This window comes from Pongo abelii, chromosome 7, assembly GCF_028885655.2.
Source record: "Pongo abelii isolate AG06213 chromosome 7, NHGRI_mPonAbe1-v2.0_pri, whole genome shotgun sequence".
Taxonomy (NCBI): Eukaryota; Metazoa; Chordata; class Mammalia; order Primates; family Hominidae; genus Pongo; species Pongo abelii.
Window position 1 is genome coordinate 119,948,400 of NC_071992.2, and position 19,443 is coordinate 119,967,842.

A 19,443-nucleotide genomic window follows, 5' to 3' on the forward strand; every position below is an offset into this window, starting at 1 on the left:
GACTGCCTCCTCAAGTGGGTCCCTGACCCACGTGTATCCTGACTAGGAGACACCTCCCAGTAGGAGCCGACAGACACCTCATGCAGCAGAACTCTGGCTGGCATCTGGTGGGTGCCCTTCTGGGACAAAGCTTCCAGAGGAAGGAACAGGCAGCAATCTTCGCTGGTCTGCAGCCTCTGCTGGTGACACCCAGGCAAACAGGGTATGGAGCGGACCTCCAGCAAACTCCAGCAGACCTGCAGCAGAGGAGCCTGACTGTTGGAAGGAAACCAACAAACAGAAAGGAATAGTATTAACATCAACAAAAAGGACATTCACTCAGAGACCCCATCTGAAGGTCACTGACTTCAAAGACCAAAGGTAGATAAATCCATGAAGATGGGGAGAAACCAGTGCAAAAACGCTGAAAATTCCAAAAACCAGAACGCTTCTTCTCCTTCAAAGGATCACAGCTTCTCGCCAGCAAGGGAACTAAACTGGATAGAGAATGAGTTTGACGAATTGACAGAAGTCGACTTCAGAAAGTGGGTAATAACAAACTCCTCCAGGCTAAAGGAACATGTCTTCGCCCACTGCAAGGAAGCTAAGAACCTTGAAAAAAGGCTAGAAGAATTGCTAACTAGAACAACCAGTTTAGAGAAGAACATAAATGACCTGATGGAGCTGAAAAACACATCACGAGAATTTTGTGAAGCATACATGAGTATGATTAGCTGAATTGATCAAGTGGAAGAAAGGATATCAGAGATTGAAGATCAACTCAATGAAATAAAACAAGATTAGAGGAAAAAGAGTGAAAAATGAACAAAGCCTCCAAGAAGTATGGGACGATGTTAAAAGACCAAATCTATGTTTGATTGGTGTACCTGAAAGTGATGGGGAGAATAGAACCAAGTTGGAAAACACTCTTCAGGATATTATCCAGGAGAACTTCCCCAGCCTAGCAAGGCAGGCCAACATTCAAATTCAGGAAATACAAAGAACACCACAAAGATACTCCTTGAGAAGAGCAACCCCAAGACACATAATCGTCAGATTCACCAAGGTTGAAATGAAGGAAAAACTGTTAAGGGCAGCCAGAGAGAAAGGGCGCGTTACCCACAAAGGGAAGCCCATCAGATATCTCGGCAGAAACCCTACAAGCCAGAAGAGAGTGGGAGCCAATATTCAACATTCTTAAAGAAAAGATTTTTCAACCCAGATTTTCATATGCAGCCAAACTAAGCTTCATAAGTGAAGCAGAAATAAAATCCTTTGCAGACAAGGAAATTCTGAGAGATTTTGTCACCACCAGGCCTGTCCTACGAGAGCTCCTGAAGGAAGCACTAAACATGGAAAGGAACAACCAATACCAGCCACTGCAAAAACACACCAAATTGTAAAGACCATTGACATTATGAAGAAACTGCATAAACTTACGGGCAAGATAACCTACTAGGATCATAATGGCAGGATCAAATTCACACATAACAATATTAACCTTAAATGTAAAACGGGCTAAATGCCCCAATTAAAAGACACAGACTGGCAAATTGGATAAAGAGTCAAGACCCATCAGTGTGCTGTATTCAGGAGACCCATCTCATATGCAGACACACATATAGGCCCAAAATAAAGGGATGGAGGAAGATCTACCAAGCAGATGGAAAGCAAAAAAAATGCAGCAATTGCAATCCTAGTCTCTGATAAAACAGACTTGAAACCCACAAAGATCAAAAGAGACAAAGAAGGCCATTATATAATGGTAAAGGGATCAATGCAACAAGAAGAGCTAACTATTCTAAAAATATATGCATCCAATACCGGAGCACCCAGATTCATAAAGCAAGTTCTTAGAGACCTACAAAGAGACTTATACTCCCACACAATAATAATGAGAGACTTTAACACCCCACTGTCAACATTAGACAGATCAACGAGACAGAAAATTAACAAGGATATTCAGGACTTGAACCCAGCTCTGACCAAGCGGCCTAATAGACATCTACAGAACTCTCCACCCCACATCAACAGAATATACATTCTTCTCAGCACCACATCACGCTTATTCTAAAATTGACCACCTAATTGGAAGTAAAACACTCCTCAGCAAATGCAAGAGAATGGAAATCACGACAAACAGTCTCTCAGACCACAGTGCAATCAAATTAGAACTCAGGATTAAGAAACTCACTCAAAACCACACAACTACATGGAAACTGAAAAACCTGCTCCTGAATAACTACTGGGTAAATAACGAAATGAAGGCAGAAATAAAGATGTTCTTTGAAACCAATGAGAACAAAGACACAACATACCAGAATTTCTGAGACACATTTAAAGCAGTGTGTAGAGGGAAATTTATAGCACTAAATGCCCACAAGAGAAAGCAGGACAGATCTAAAATTGACACCCTAGCATCACAATTAAAAGAACTAGAGAAGCAAGAGCAAACAAATCCAAAAGCTAGCAGAAGACAAGAAATAACTGAGATCAGAGCAGAACTGAAGGAGACAGAGACACGAAAAAACATTCAAAAAAATCAACAAATCCAGGAGCTGGTTTTTTGAAAAGACAAACAAAATAGACCACTAGCCAGACAAATAAAGAAGAAAATAGAGAAGAATCAAATAGATGCAGTAAAAAATGATAAAGGGGATATCACCACCGATCCCACAGAAATACAAAGTACCATCAGAGAATATTATAAACCCCTCAACGCAAACAAACTAGAAAATCTAGAAGAAATGGATAAATTCCTGGGCACATACACCCTCCCAAGGCTAACCTAGGAAGAAGTCAAATCCCTGAATAGACCAATAACAAGTCCTGAAATTGAGGCAGCAATTAATAGCCTACCAATCAAAAAAAGTCCAGGACCAAATGGATTCACAGCCAAATTCTACCAGAGGTACAAAGAAGAGCTGGTACCATTCCTTCTGAAACTACCCCAAATAAGAGAAAAAGAGGGAATCCTCCTTAACTCATTTTATGGGGCCAGCATCATCCTGATAATAAAACCTGGCAGAGACACAACAAAAAAAGACAATTTCAGGCCAATATCCCTGATGAACATCAATGCGAAAATCCTCAGTAAAATACTGACAAACTGAATCCAGCAGCACATCAAGAAGGTTATCCACCACAATCAAGTTGGATTCATCCCTGGGATTCAAGGCTGGTTCAACATACACATATCAATAAACATAATCCATCACATAAACAGAACCAATGATAAAAACCACATGATTATCTCAATAGATGCAGAAAAGGCCTTAAACAAAATTCAACACCCCCTCATGTTAAAAAGTCTCAATAAACTAGGCACTGATGGAACATATCTCAAAATAATACAAGCAATTTGTGACAAACCCACAGCCAATATCATACTGAATGGGCAAAAACTGGAAGCATTCCCTTTGAAAACTGGCACAAGACAAGGGTGCCCTCTCTCACCACTCCTATTCAACATAGTATTGGAAGTTCTGGCCAGGGCAATCAGGCAAGAGAAAGAAACAAAGGGTATTCAAGTAGGAAAAAGAGAAGTCAGATTGTCTCTGTTTGGAGATGACATGATTGTGTATTTAGAAAACCCCATTGTGTCAGCCCAAAATCTCCTTAAGCTAATAAGCAACTTCAGCAAAGTCTCAGGATACAAAATCAATGTGCAAAAATCACAAGCATTCCTATACAATAATAACAGACAAACATAAAGCCAAATGATGAGTGAAATCCCATTCACAATTGCTACAAAGAGAAAAAAGATACCTAGGAATCCAACTTACAAGGGATGTGAAGGACCTCTTCAAGGAGAACTACAAACCACTGCTCAAGGAAGTAAGAGAGGACACAAACAAATGGAAAAACATTCCATGCTCATGGATAGGAAGAATCAAAAGTCAAAATGGCCATACTGCCCAAAGTAATTTATACATTTAATGCTATCTCAATCAAGCTACCATTGACTTTCTTCACAGAATTGGAAAAAACTACTTTAAATTTCATATGGAACCAAAAAAGAGCCCACATAGCCAAGACAATCCTAAGCAGAAAGAACAAAGCTGGAGGCATCACACTACCTGACTTCAAACTATACTGCAGGGCTACAGTAACCAAAACAGCATGGCACTGGTACCAAAACAGAGATATAGACCAATGGAAGAGAACAGAGGCCTCAGAAATAATGCCACACATCTACAACCATCTGATCTTTGACAAACCTGACAAAAACAAGTAATGGGGAAAGGATTCCCTGTTTAATAAATAGTGTTGGGAAAAGTGGCTAGCCATATGCAGAAAGCTGAAACTGGATCCCTTCCTGACACCTTATACAAAAATTAACTCAAGATGGATTAAAGACTTAAACATAAGACCTAAAACCATAAAAACCCTAGAATAAAACCTAGGCAATACCATTCAGGACATTGGCATGGGCAAAGACTTCATGACTAAAACACCAAAAGCAATGGCAACAAAAGCCAAAATAGACAAATAGGATCTGATTAAACTAAAGAGCTTCTGCACAGCAAAAGAAGCTATCATCAGAGTGAACAGGCAACCTACAGAATGGGAGAAAACTTTTGCAATCTATCCATCTGACAAAGGGCTAATATCCAGAATCTACAAAGAACTTAAACAGATTTACAAGAAAAAAAACAAACAAATGCATCAAAAAGTGGAGCAAGGATATGAACAGACACTTATCAAAAGAAGACATTTATGCGGCCAACAAACATGAAAAAAACTCATTATCACTGGTCATTAGGGAAATGTAAATCAAAACCACAGTAAGGTACTATCTCACGCCAGTTAGAATGGCGATCATTAAAAAGTAAGGAAATAACAGATGCTGGAGAGGATGTTGAGAAATAGGAACGCTTTTACACTGTTGGTGGGAGTGTAAATTAGTTCAACCATTGTGGAAGACAGTGTGGCGATTCCTCAAGGATCTAGAACTAGAAATACCACTTGACCCAGCAATCCCATTACTGGTTATATACCCAAAGGATTATGAATCATTCTAATGTAAGGACACATGTACACATATGTTTATTGCAGCACTGTTCACAATAGCAAAGACTTGGAACCAACCCAAATGCTCATCAGTGATAGACTGGATAAAGCAAACGTGGCACATATACACCATGGAATACTATGCAGCCATAAAAAAGGATGAGTTCATGTCCTTTGCAGGGACATGGATGGCTTTGGAAACCATCATTCTCGGTGAACTAACACAAGAACAGAAAATGAAACACCGCATGTTCTCACTTATAACTGGGAGTTGAACATTGAGAACACATGGACACAGGGAGGGGAACCTCACACAGTGGGGCCTGTTGGGGAGTGAGGGGCTAGGGGAGGGATAGCATTAGGAGAAATACCTTATGTAGTTGATGGTTTGATGGATGCCTCAAACCACCATGGCATGTGTATACCTATGTAACAAACCTGCACGTTGTTCACATGTACCCCAGAACTTAAAGTGTAATAATAAAAAATGAAGACATGCATGCAGCCAACAAGCATATAAAATAAGCTCAATATCACTAATCATTAGGGCAATGCAAATCAAAACTACAATGAGATACCATCGCACACCAGACAAAATGGCTATCATTAAAAAGTCAAAGAATAACAGATGCTGGCAAGGTTGTGGAGAAAAGGGAACACTTACACATTGTTGGTGGGAGTGTAAATTAGTTCAACTGTTGTGGAAAGCAGTATGGTGATTCCTCATAGAGCTAAATGTAGAACTACCATTTAACCTGGCAATCCCAGTACTGGGTATATTCCCAGATGAATATAAATCATTCTACCATAATGACACATGCATGTGAATGTTCTTTGTAGCACTATTCACAATAGCAAAGACATGGAATTAACCTAGATGCCCATCGATGACAGATTGGATAAAGAAAATGTGGTACATATACACCATAGAATACTATGAAGCCATAAAAAAGAACAACACCGTGTCTTTAGCAGGAATATGGATGGAACTGTAAGGCCATTATACTTAGCAAACTAATGCAGGAACAGAAGACCAAATACCACATGTTCTCACTTGAAAGTGGGAGCTAAATAAAGATAACTCATGAACACAAGGAAGAGAACAACAGACCCTGGGGTCTACTTGAGGGTGGAGAGTGGGAGGATAGAAAGGAGCAGAAAAGATAACTGTTGGATACTGAGCTTAATACCTGGGTGATGAAATATTCTGTAAAACAAACTCTCAGGACACGAGTTCACCTATGTAACAAACTTTCACATTTACCTTCAAACCTAAAACAAAAGTTTAAAAAAGAATAAATGAGCTTGAAAAAATGCTATTCATAAAGAAAAGAAAATAGAAGAACGTGATCTTTTTCTTGCACCATGTACAAAAAAGTAAACTCTACATGGATTAATGACTGAAATATAATTTAAGCCTCAGGAAGACAAAGCATTTAGTGCTGAAGTACTACCAAATAAGATATTTATTTTAAAGATTAAACTTTACAAAGTGGTGGGAGAAACTGGGAATTGTTTTAGGAAGGTTGTAAGACAATGGTTGAGGATTCTGAGAAAAGTCACTTGCCAAAGACCACGAAGAGGATCTAGTGAAAAAGTCTGTGAAAGTCTGTTGCCTCTTCATATAGTAGTGATTCTGGAAGTCTCTGTGGGACAGAAGGATAGACTGGTTAGGAAAAACGCATCCAAAAAGGAAAATCAAAGAAAACTAGAACCCATGCAGACAAACTGTAACCTGTGTTTATCTCTCATGCCCTTGCACCCTGATTTTGTGGGCCATCTACAGAAGCAACTGCAACTGATGTCCTTGTCATGAATCTCCAGGTGTGCTTAGCTCAGGTCTGGGAGAAGATTCAAAAAGGATATTTATCAGGATCAGAGAAGCATCTAAAATCCTAGACTTTGGTTTTATCACACCTGTATTAAAAACCAGAAGGAACTCTCTGCTCCAGGGACCAGGGCTTCCTCTAGGCGTCTCTTCTTTATCCTGCACCCTCTTCCCACAGGGACTTTGCATATGCTATTCTTTCCATTTAACATTACCTTCCCTCTTCTCTTTATCTCATTTAAACCTACACATGATTCAAGATTTCAGAAAGTCTTAATTTAGGGGGGAGGAGCCAAGATGGCCGAATAGGAACAGCTCTGGTCTACAGCTCCCAGAGTGAGCGACGCAGAAGACGGGTGATTTCTGCATTTCCATCTGAGGTACCGTGTTCATCTCACTAGGGAGTGCCAGACAGTGGGCTCAGGTCAGTGGGTGAGCACACCGTGCGCCAGCCGAAGCAGGGGCGAGGCATTGCCTCACTCGGGAAGCGCAAGGGGTCAGGGAGTTCCCTTTCCAGGGGTGACAGACAGCACCTAGAAAATCGAGCCACTCCCACCTGAATACTGTGCTTTTCCAACGTGCTTAGGAAACGGTGTACCAGGAGATTATAGCCCGCACCTGGCTCAGAGGGTCCTACACCCATGGAGTCTTGCTGATTGCTAGCACAGCAGTCTGAGATCAAACAGCAAGGCCGCAGCCAGGCTGGGGGAGGGGCGCCTGCCATTGCCCAGACTCGCTTAGGTAAACAAAGCAGCCAGGAAGCTTGAACTGGGTGGAGCCCACCACAGCTCAAGGAGGCCTGCCTGCCTCTGTAGGCTCCACCTCTGGGAGCAGGGCACAGACAAACAAAAAGACAGCAGTAACCTCTGCAGACTTAAATGTCGCTGACAGCTTTGAGGAGAGCAGTGGTTCTCCCAGCACGCAGCTGGAGATCTGAGAACGGGCAGACTGCCTCCTCAAGTGGGTCCCTGACCCCTGACCCCCGAGCAGCCTAATCGGGAGGCACCCCCCAGCAGGGGCAGACTGACACCTCACACGGCCAGCCGGGTACTCCAACAGACCTGCAGCTGAGGGTCCTGTCTGTTAGAAGGAAAACTAACAGAAAGGACATCCACACCAAAAACTCATCTGTACATCACCATCATCAAAGACCAAAAGTAGATAAAACCACAAAGATGGGGAAAAAACAGAGCAGAAAAACTGGAAACTCTAAAAAGCAGAGTGCCTCTCCTCCTCCAAAGGAACGCAGTTCCTCACCAGCAACGGAACAAAGCTGGAGGGAGAATGACTTTGACGAGCTGAGAGAAGGCTTCAGACGATCAAATTACTCCGAGCTATGGGAGGATATTCAAACCAAAGGCAAAGAAGTTGAAAACTTTGAAAAAAATTTAGAAGAATGTATAACTGGAATAACCAATACAGAGAAGTGCTTAAAGGAGCTGATGGAGCTGAAAACCAAGGCTCAAGAACTACGTGAAGAATGCAAAAGCCTCAGGAGCCGATGCGATCAAATGGAAGAAAGGGTATCAGCCATGGAAGATGAAATGAATGAAATGAAGCGAGAAGGGAAGTTTAGAGAAAAAAGAATAAAAAGAAACGAGCAAAGCCTCCAAGAAATGTGGGACTATGTGAAAAGACCAAATCTACGTCTGATTGGTGTACCTGAAAGTGACGGGGAGAATGGAACCAAGTTGGAAAACACTCTGCAGGATATTATCCAGGAGAACTTCCCCAATCTAGCAAGGCAGGCCAACATTCAGATTCAGGAAATACAGAGAACGCCACAAAGATACTCCTCGAGAAGAGCAACTCCAAGACACATAATTATCAGATTCACCAAAGTTGAAATGAAGGAAAAAATGTTAAGGGCAGCCAGAGAGAAAGGTCGGGTTACCCTCAAAGGGAAGCCCATCAGACTAACAGCAGATCTCTCAGCAGAAACCCTACAAACCAGAAGACAGTGGGGGCCAATATTCAACATTCTTAAACAAAAGAATTTTCAAACCAGAATTTCATATCCAGCCAAACTAAGCTTCATAAGTGAAGGAGAAATAAAATACTTTACAGACAAGCAAATGCGGAGAGATTTTGTCACCACCAGGCCTGCCCTAAAAGAGCTCCTGAAGGAAGCGCTAAACCTGGAAAGGCACAACCGTTACCAGCCACTGCAAAATCATGCCAAAATGTAAAGACCATCGAGACTAGGAAGAGACTGCATCAACTAACGAGCAAAATAACCAGCTAACATCATAATGACAGGATCAAATTCACACATAACAATATTAACTTTAAATGTAAATGGACTAAATGCTCCAATTAAAAGACACAGACTGGCAAATTGGATAAAGACTCAAGACCCATCAGTGTGCTGTATTCAGGAAACCCATCTCACGTGCAGAGACACACATAGGCTCAAAATAAAAGGATGGAGGAAGATCTACCAAGCAAATGGAAAACAAAAAAAGGCAGGGGTTGCAATCCTAGTCTCTGATAAAACAGACTTTAAACCAACAAAGATCAAAAGAGACAAAGAAGGCCATTACATAATGGTAAAGGGATTAATTCAACAAGAAGAGCTAACTATCCTAAATATATATGCACCCAATACAGGAGCACCCAGATTCATAAAGCAAGTCCTGAGTGACCTACAAAGAGACTTAGACTCCCACACATTAATAATGGGAGACTTTAACACCCCACTGTCAACATTAGACAGATCAACGAGACAGAAACTGAACAAGGATACCCAGGAATTGAACTCAGCCCTGCACCAAGCGGACCTAATAGACATCTACAGAACTCTCCACCCCAAATCAACAGAATATACATTTTTTTCAGCACCACACCACACCTATTCCAAAATTGACCACATACTTGGAAGTAAAGCTCTCCTCAGTAAATGTAAAAGAACAGAAATTATAACAAACTATCTCTCAGATCACAGTGCAATCAAGCTAGAACTCAGGATTAAGAATCTCACTCAAAACCGCTCAACTACATGGAAACTGAACAACCTGCTCCTGAATGACTACTGGCTACATAATGAAATGAAGGCAGAAATAAAGATGTTCTTTGAAACCAACAAGAACCAAGACACAACATACCAGAATCTCTAGGATGCATTCAAAGCAGTGTGTAGAGGGAAATTTATAGCACTAAATGCCCATAAGAGAAAGCAGGAAAGATCCAAAATTGACACCCTAACATCACAATTAAAAGAACTAGAAAAGCAAGAGCAAACACATTCAAAAGCTAGCAGAAGGCAAGAAATAACTAAAATCAGAGCAGAACTGAAGGAAATAGAGACACAAAAACCCCTTCAAAAAATTAATGAATCCAGGAGCTGGTTTTTCGAAAGGATCAACAAAATTGATAGACCGCTAGCAAGATTAATAAAGAAAAAAGAGAGAAGAATCAAATAGATGCAATAAAAAATGATAAAGGGGATATCACCAGCGATCCCACAGAAATACAAACTACCATCAGAGAATACTACAAACACCTCTACGCAAATAAACTAGAAAATCTAAAAGAAATGGATAAATTCCTCAACACATACACCCTCCCAAGACTAAACCAGGAAGAAGTTGAATCTCTGAATAGACCAATAACAGGAGCTGAAATTGTGGCAATAATCAATAGCTTACCAACCAAAAAAAGTCCAGGACCAGACGGGTTCACAGCCGAATTCTACCAGAGGTACAAGGAGGAACTGGTACCATTCCTTCTGAAACTATTCCAATCAATAGAAAAAGAGGGAATCCTCCCTAACTCATTTTATGAGGCCAGCATCATCCTGATACCAAAGCTGGTCAGAGACACAACCAAAAAAGAGAATTTTAGACCAATATCCTTGATGAACATTGATGCAAAAATCCTCAATAAAATACTGGCAAACAGAATCCAGCAGCACATCAAAAAGGTTATCCACCATGATCAAGTGGGCTTCATCCCTGGGATGCAAGGCTGGTTCAATATACGCAAATCAATAAATGTAATCCAGCATATAAACAGAACCAAAGACAAAAACCACATTATCTCAATAGATGCAGAAAAGGCCTTTGACAAAATTCAACAACCCTTCATGCTAAAAACTCTCAATAAATTAGGTATTGATGGGACATATCTCAAAATAATAAGAGCTATCTATGACAAACCCACAGCCAATATCATACTGAATGGGCAAAAACTGGAAGCATTCCCTTTGAAAACTAGCACAAGACAGGGATGCCCTCTCTCACCACTTCTATTCAACATAGTGTTGGAAGTTCTGGCCAGGGCAATTAGGCAGGAGAAGGAAATAAAGGGTATTCAATTAGGAAAAGAGGAAGTCAAATTGTCCCTGTTTGCAGACGACATGACTATATATCTAGAAAACCCCATTGTCTCAGCCCAAAATCTCCTTAAGCTGATAAGCAACTTCAGCAAAGTCTCAGGATACAAAATCAATGTACAAAAATCACAAGCATTCTTATACACCAACAGCAGACAAACAAGAGAGCCAAATCATGAGTGAACTCCCATTCACAATTGCTTCAAAGAGAATAAATACCTAGGAATCCAACTTACAAGGGATGTGAAGGACCTCTTCCAGGAGAACTGCAAACCACGACTCAAGGAAATAAAAGAGGATACAAACAAATGGAAGAACATTCCATGCTCATGGGTAGGAAGAATCAATATCGTGAAAATGGCCATACTGCCCAAGGTAATTTACAGATTCAATGCTATCCCAATCAAGCTACCAATGACTTTCTTCACAGAATTGGAAAAAACTGCTTTAAAGTTCATATGGAACCAAAAAAGAGCCTGCATCACCAAGTCAGTCCTAAGCCAAAAGAAGAAAGTTGGAGGCATCACACTACCTGACTTCAAACTATACTACAAGGCTACAGTAACCAAAACAGCCTGGTACTGGTACCAAAACAGAGATATAGATCAATGGAACAGAACAGAGCCGTCAGAAATAACGCCACATATCTACAACTATCTGATCTTTGACAAACCTAAGAAAAACAAGCAATGGGGAAAGGATTCCCTATTTAATAAATGGTGCTGGGAAAACTGGCTAGCCATATGTAGAAAGCTGAAACTGGATCCCTTCCTTACACCTTATACAAAAATCAATTCAAGATGGATTAAAGACTTAAACGTTAGACCTAAAACCATAAAAACCCTAGAAGAAAACCTAGGCATTACCATTCAGGACATAGGCATGGGCAAGGACTTCATGTCTAAAACACCAAAAGCAATGGCAACAAAAGCCAAAATTGACAAATGGGATCTAATTAAACTAAAGAGCTTCTGCACAGCAAAAGAAACTACCATCAGAGTGAACAGGCACCCTACAAAATGGGAGAAAATTTTTGCAACCTACTCATCTGACAAAGGGCTAATATCCAGAATCTACAATGAACTCCAACAAATTTACAAGAAAAAAACAAACAACCCCATCAAAAAGTGGGCAAAGGACATGAACAGACACTTCTCAAAAGAAGACATTTATGCAGCCAAAAAACACATGAAAAAATGCTCACCATCACTGGCCATCAGAGAAATGCAAATCAAAACCACAATGAGATACCATCTCACACCAGTTAGAATGGCAATCATTAAAAAGTCAGGAAACAACAGGTGCCGGAGAGGATGTGGAGAAATAGGAACACTTTTACACTGTTGGTGGGACTGTAAACTAGTTCAACTCTTGTGGAAGTCAGTGTGGCGATTCCTCAGGGATCTAGAACTAGAAATTCCATTCGACCCAGCCATCCCATTACTGGGTATATACCCAAAGGACTATAAATTATGCTGCTATAAAGACACATGCACACGTATGTTTATTGCGGCATTATTCACAATAGCAAAGACTTGGAACCAACCCAAATGTCCAACGATGATAGAGTGGATTAAGAAAATGTGGCACATATGCACCATGGAATACTATGCAACCATAAAAAATGGTGAGTTCATGTCCTTTGTAGGGACATGGATGAAATTGGAAATCATCATTCTCAGTAAAGTATCGCAAGAACAAAAAACCAAACACTGCATATTCTCACTCATAGGTGGGAATTGAACAATGAGAACACATGGACACAGGAAGGGGAACATCACACATTGGGGACTGTTGTGGGGTAGGGGAAGGGGGGAGGGATAGCATTGGGAGATATACCTAAGGCTAGATGACGAGTTAGTTGTTGCAGCGCACCAGCATGGCACATGTATACATATGTAACTAACCTGCACATTGCGCACATGTACCATAAAACCTAAAGTATAATAATAATGAAAAAAAAACCCAGAAGGAAGTAAAAGGAGAAATTGCAAAATTACAATTATGGTGACAATATCTCAAAAATGCACACACAGACAAATGTATATGGATTATTATTTTTCTTTTTATATCATAAATAGCGACATGTTATTACTATTTTGTATACTCTGCTTTCTGTCCGCTTTTAATCTCTATTGTTTTAGTGGTTACATTTGAAATATTAACATGCATACCTAAAAAAGTAATTTTTTTTTTTTGAGATGGAATCTCACTCTGTCACCCAGGCTGTAGTGCAGTGGCATGATCTTGGCTCACTGCAACCTCCGCCTCCTGCCTCAGCCTCCCTAGTAGCTAGGACTACAGGTGCACACCGCCATGCCTGGCTAATATTTTTTTTCTTTTTTTTTCGTATTTTACTAGAGATGGGGATTTACCGTGTTGCCCAGGCTGGTCTCAAATGCCTAAGCTCAGGCAGTCTGCCCGCCTCAGCTTCCCAAAGTGCTAGGATTACAGGCGTGTGCCACCGTGTGTCTCTGCCTTTTCTTCCAAACCATACACAATTTTGCAATTTGATAAGCACCCTATTCCCTATCATCTAACATATTATAGAATTGTACCTTTGGTGTCCTCACTGAGGCTTAAATTATATTTCAGTCTTTAAAGCAGTGTGTAGAGGGAAATTTATAGCACTAAATGCCCACAAGAGAAAGCAGGAAAGATCTAAAATTGACACCCTAACATCACAATTAAAAGAACTAGAGAAGCAAGAGCAAACACATTCAAAAGCTAGCAGAAGGCAAGAAATAGCTAAGATCAGAGCAGAACTGAAGGAGATAGAGACACAAAAAACCCTTCAAAAAATCAATGAATCCAGGAGCTGGTTTTTTAAAAAGATTGATCGACAAAATCAATAGACCGCTAGCAAGACTAATAAAGAATTCTGTTGTGTAGGGTGTGTCTGTTCCTTAAACACATGGAGGTGAAAACAAATTAAAAACAAATAACAACAGGTTTGTTTTTATATGCAATAATTTCATATTTAAGTGTGTAGTCACAATCTACTTTAGCCCTCAAGGCTCTGGTTGATTCAGTTTGATGCTATTTTTGCCACAGTAAGATTCACATTTAAAAATTTTGCTATAGATTTGTTATGTGAGGAAATACAGAAACATGCTGCTCTTGAATTGTGATGAGTGCCTTTCCTAGTCTATTTCTTAGAAAACATAACAAAACTCACAATTTTGATGTATTAGTATTGTGGATGACTTTTTTCTTATTGTCTTTTCAAAACAATAGAGAAATAGCTAAACTACATAGTTTTTTTAAAAAGGATATTTAAGATGTCTTAAGTGAGTTTGCTTTTCTGAATTATACTTTCTCTCCATGAGCATGAAAAATAAGGAATTGACTATATTCAATGTATTGGTGATGCATATTAGAAAAAGACACATTAATACACTTGAATATAACACATTGTGTTTTGAAATTTATCTGGTCTTAAGTGTCTTTGTCCATAAGCATCTAAAATTAACTTGACTTATCTATTTTCTAATAGATTTTATCAGTGTTGGATAACTTACACATATTATTTAGTATTTAATGTTATTTTAAGCTTTAAACCATTTAGGAACTTTATCTTATACATCTCCAGAATAATAATTGTATAAATTGTTAACTCCTCATCACCTATATCCTCACATCATGAAATGTATGTGAAAATAAATGACAAAAAGCTCATAATGACTTTTCTTCTGTACATATTTTTTGTTATTAACTGATTCACTCAGAATATTTTCATTTGTTTTTCAGGTGTTTGAGGAATTTTCTTCCTTAGATAATCAGAATTTTTAATTATTGCTGTTGTTTATAGGGTCAAAGAGAATAAGTGATAGTGAAGTCTCTGACTATGATTGTGATGATGGAATTGGTGTAGTATCAGGTAAGAATTTTAGAATTATTTTATAGTATTAAAAAGGGAGTGCAATTCATCATCATTTACCATAAAAGTAAATAAATAAAAGAGAAAGATATAACTCGCCTCCTCACCCTCCAAAACAGCCTATGGCAACCTATGACAATTTAAACCCCTGAGTAATCCCAATTGCTGGAACACCCGTACCAATTAGATTGAATAGTCTTGAAAGATGCCAGATAAATAGATGTCAATAAATTTTCTATTTTAAGACAATAATAAGGATTTTACAATAAATTGGAGGAGTTCTTGCATAATCAGACTTTTTTATACTGCACTAATATGGTCGAAAAAAGATGAAATCTTTTTTATGTAACCACCATATCTAAATATATCAAATGTTTAAATGGGAGTTTTTGAAACTTTAAAATTGTTTTTATATTAATATCATGTATAGCTACATTTTGAAATTATAGTATTGTAGTTTAAAATATTTGCCTCATTTTAAAGTTAGAAACTTATCCAATGGTTTAATATTTTAGGTAAGTATATATCTTTTCTGCAAGTTCTGATGACAATGTTTATATGTAATACCTTTAATATTGTAAAATAAAGTATTCTATTCGTTCTGAAGGTTAGATAACCTAATAGATTTCATAATTGTGACTAATTTTACTCTAAACAAAATGTATGCAAGGCATGCCACAGTTGCATTAGGGATTGATAACAACATTTTTTTGCCAATTTTTGTTAAGAGTCTGTTAGCATGCCTTTATCAGTGTACCACTTTTTAAAAACTCGGTGACTCTTTTTTCCCTTTGTTTGTACTAAGGGCGAACAATATAAGACAGCAAAAATACTTTTCATGTATTGTGGTTTAGAAGAGCTAAAACTCATAAAGTAGTTTTGAGAAATATTTCTCATGATCGCTTTCTTGGAGATCATTAAATTTTTTTCTATTTGTATTCTATTCCTTTGTTATTTGACTATTCCATTTCTTAGCTTTTGTAAATATCTAGTCCATTAGGTTTTCTTCTTCCAAATTCTTTCCATTCAGATCGTTCATCTTGATGCCATTTTGGGATGTTTCTATCCTTTCATTTTCTGTTTTCAAGATGACAGAAATATTTCTTTATTTAATATGATCATTTTAAGTTTTTCCCTCCTATAAAAGGAGTGGTGTCTTTTGAAAAAGTTGTATATTTTTCATTTATTTGGTTTAATAGTCTCTGGAATAATTTTCGGCACTACAGAATTGTGTTTAGAAACCCTACCCCACTCAAAGTGCTTACTGTGGATTCATTAAGTTTCTTCATATGAAAAACATTCTTTCCTATCCTGACATTATTGTTGTTATTATTTTGCCAGTCAGAAACTGGTGAATCGTTTAATAAGACACTGAAAAGACTGCCATGAAATATACTATATTTTGCTATTTTGAAATCCAATGTGATTTTGAGAAATAGATTTTTCGTAACATACTACACTTTATTTTTTATTGATTGATTGATTGATTGATTGGTTTTTGAGACAGGATCTCACTCTGTTGCCCAGGCTGGAGTGCAGTAGTGCAATCACAGCTCACTGCATCCTCAACTTCCCCAGGCTCATTTGACCCTCTCACCTCAGCTTCCCCAGTAGCTGGGACTACAGGTGCACACTACCTAGTGTGTGTACTAACTAGGGTTACTAACTAGGGCACGATACCTATTGAGTGTACTAACTAGGACTAACTAGTCCCTTATTTTTTCTAAACCCAGCTAAATTTTGTATATACTACACTTTAACAATACCTTTAGTACTCAAAAATTAGGATGATGATATTGTAGTTTCTGAAATTATGGTATATGTAGTTGTTTTTCATAACCCATCACTTTAGTAAATGCTGTAAGAATTACATTTACATAAGACTTATGATCACCAAGACTTAAATATATATTAGTTCTGTTAAATATTTTTCTTACATTTCTTCTTTATGGCCTTTTCATTTTACAGCTCCAATATTAAAACTAGTTTTAATAGAGAATAAATGCTTTAATCAATAGTTTAGCAAATAATGTAAGGACCACCAGATAAAATAAATAATATATTTTCTGGGTAAAGCAACTGAGATGTGAAATGCAATGTATACATATACAAAATGCACACCCCTACCTCTCTTAATAATATTTAAACACATAGTATGAGTCAACAAACCAGCAAAATCTATTGATCGTTTGTTGCTTATATGCAGAGATTTCTTTCCAATTGCACATTGAATAAAGTCAAATTCAGAGTATCAATTACAATCATTCATAATAAACCTGAGCTATCAAAACTGTTCTTAAGTAGGAACTGTTTCGACTAACTTATTCAGTTTTTCTAAGCTTGCAAGGCAGATGTCTTGAATATTAACTATGCCAGAAGTAATATTTTCTATGTGTTTTTTTAAATTTTAGGGCAGCTTTAGGTTTATAGCAAAATTGAGAGGAAGGTATACAGATTTCCCATATGTCTTCCTACCCCAACACATTCATAGCCTCTCCCATTATCAACCTCCTCCACCAAACTGGTATATTTGTTACAACTGATGAACCTACTTTGACACATCATAATTACCCATGGTCCATAGTTTACATTGGGGCTCACTCTTAGTGTCATTCATTGGGTTTGGACAAATTGATAATGACATGTATCCATCATTATATTATCATGCAGAATATTTCCACTACCTTAAAAATTCATCTTTCCCTTTCTCCTAACCCCTGACAATTATTGATCTTCTTACTGTCTCCATAGTTTTGCCTTTTCTAGAATGTCACATAGTTGGAATCATACAGTTTGTAGCCTTTTAGATAGGCATCTTTCACTTAGTAATATGCTTTGTCTTTTCATGGTTTGATAGCTCATTTATTTTTAGTGCTGAATAATATTCCATTGTCTGGATATACCACAGTTTGTTTATTGATTCATCTGCTGAAGGACATCTTGGTTGCTTCCGAGTTTTGGCAATTATAAATAAAGCTGCTATAAACATCTGTGTGCAGGTTTTTGTGTGGACATGTTTTCAACTCCTTTTCGCAAACGCCAGCCAGCACAATTGCTGGATCATATGGTAAGAGTATAGTTTTGTAAGAAAGTTCCAAAACGTCTGTACCATTTTGCATTCCCACCAGCAATGAATGAGAGTTCCTGTTGTTCCACATCTTGCCAGCATTTGGTGTTGTCAGTGTGCTGACCATTCCAGTAGGTGTATAATGGTATCTCGTTGTTTTTATTTGCATTTCCCTGATGACATATGAGGTTGAACATCTTTTCATATGCTTATTTGCCATCTGTTTAATTTCTTTGGTGAAGTGTCTGTTCAGGTCTTTGGCCCATTTTTTTTTTAATTGGGTTGTTTGTTTTCTTATTGTTGAGTTTTAAGAGTTCTCTGTATATTTTGGACAACAGTCCTTTATAAAATGTGTCTTTTACAAATATTTTCTCTCTTCTGTGGCTTCTTAAAGCAGAGATTCTCTTGACATTGTCTTTTGCAGAGCAGTTTTAATTTCAGTGAAATTTAGGTTATTAATCATTTCTTTCATCAATCATGCCTATGGTGTTATATCTAAAAATTTATTGCCATACCCAAGGTTATCTATGTTTTCTCCTATGTTACCTTCTAGGAGTTTTATTATTTTGCATTTTATATTTACATATATGATGCATTTTGAGTTAAATTTTTGAAGAGTGTAATGTCTGTGTCCAGGTTCCCTTTTTGGCATGTGGACATCCAATTGTTCCAGCACCATTTGTTGAAAAGACCATCATTGCTCCATTGTATTGCCTTTGCTTTTATGTTGCCAGAGATCAGTTCAATATATTTATATCAGTTTATTTCTAGGCTGTCTATATGTTCCATTGATTTATTTGTCTATTCGTTGACCAAAGAGTACCACAGTGTCTTGATTACTGTAGTTTCATAGTAAGTATTGAAAAGTCAGGGTCAATTCTCCAACTTTGTTCTTCTCCTTCAATACTGTGGTGAATCTTCTGTCTTTTACTTCTCCATATGAGCTCTGGAATCTGGTTATCAGACTCCACAAATTGATATGCTGAGAATTTGATTGAGATTGCTTTGAATCTGTAGGTCAAGTTGGGAAGATGGGACATCTTGACAATATTGAGTATTCCTTTATGTGGAATATCTATTTATTTAGTTCTTTTTTATTTCATTCATCAGAGTTTTGTTGTTTTTCTCATGTAGATCTCATATTTTGTTAGATTATACCTAAGTATTTCATTGTTGGGGATTGCTAATGTAAATGGTGTTGCATTTTTAATTTCGCTTGTTCATTGTTGATATATGGGAAAGTTATTGACTTTGGAATATTAACCTTATATCCTACAACATTTCTATAATCACTTATTAGTTCCTGGAGCTTTTTGTTTCTTTGTTTCAATTCTTTTGTGTTT

At 38.0% G+C, this 19,443-nt stretch overlaps 1 protein-coding gene across 48 annotated transcripts in view; it reads left to right on the forward strand.

Moving 5' to 3' along the window:
• RIMS2 (regulating synaptic membrane exocytosis 2) overlaps positions 1-19,443 on the forward strand; it is a 773,441-nt gene that overhangs the window by 460,983 nt on the left and 293,015 nt on the right. For all 48 annotated transcript variants that reach the window (XR_010141279.1, XM_063726779.1, XM_063726784.1 and 45 more), the window contains one exon: positions 14,965-15,033. Coding sequence is in view for 47 of the 48 variants with exons in the window: in XM_063726779.1 (XP_063582849.1) it covers positions 14,965-15,033 (69 nt within the window). In the remaining variant the exon portion in view is untranslated. The remainder of the gene's footprint in view (positions 1-14,964; positions 15,034-19,443) is intronic.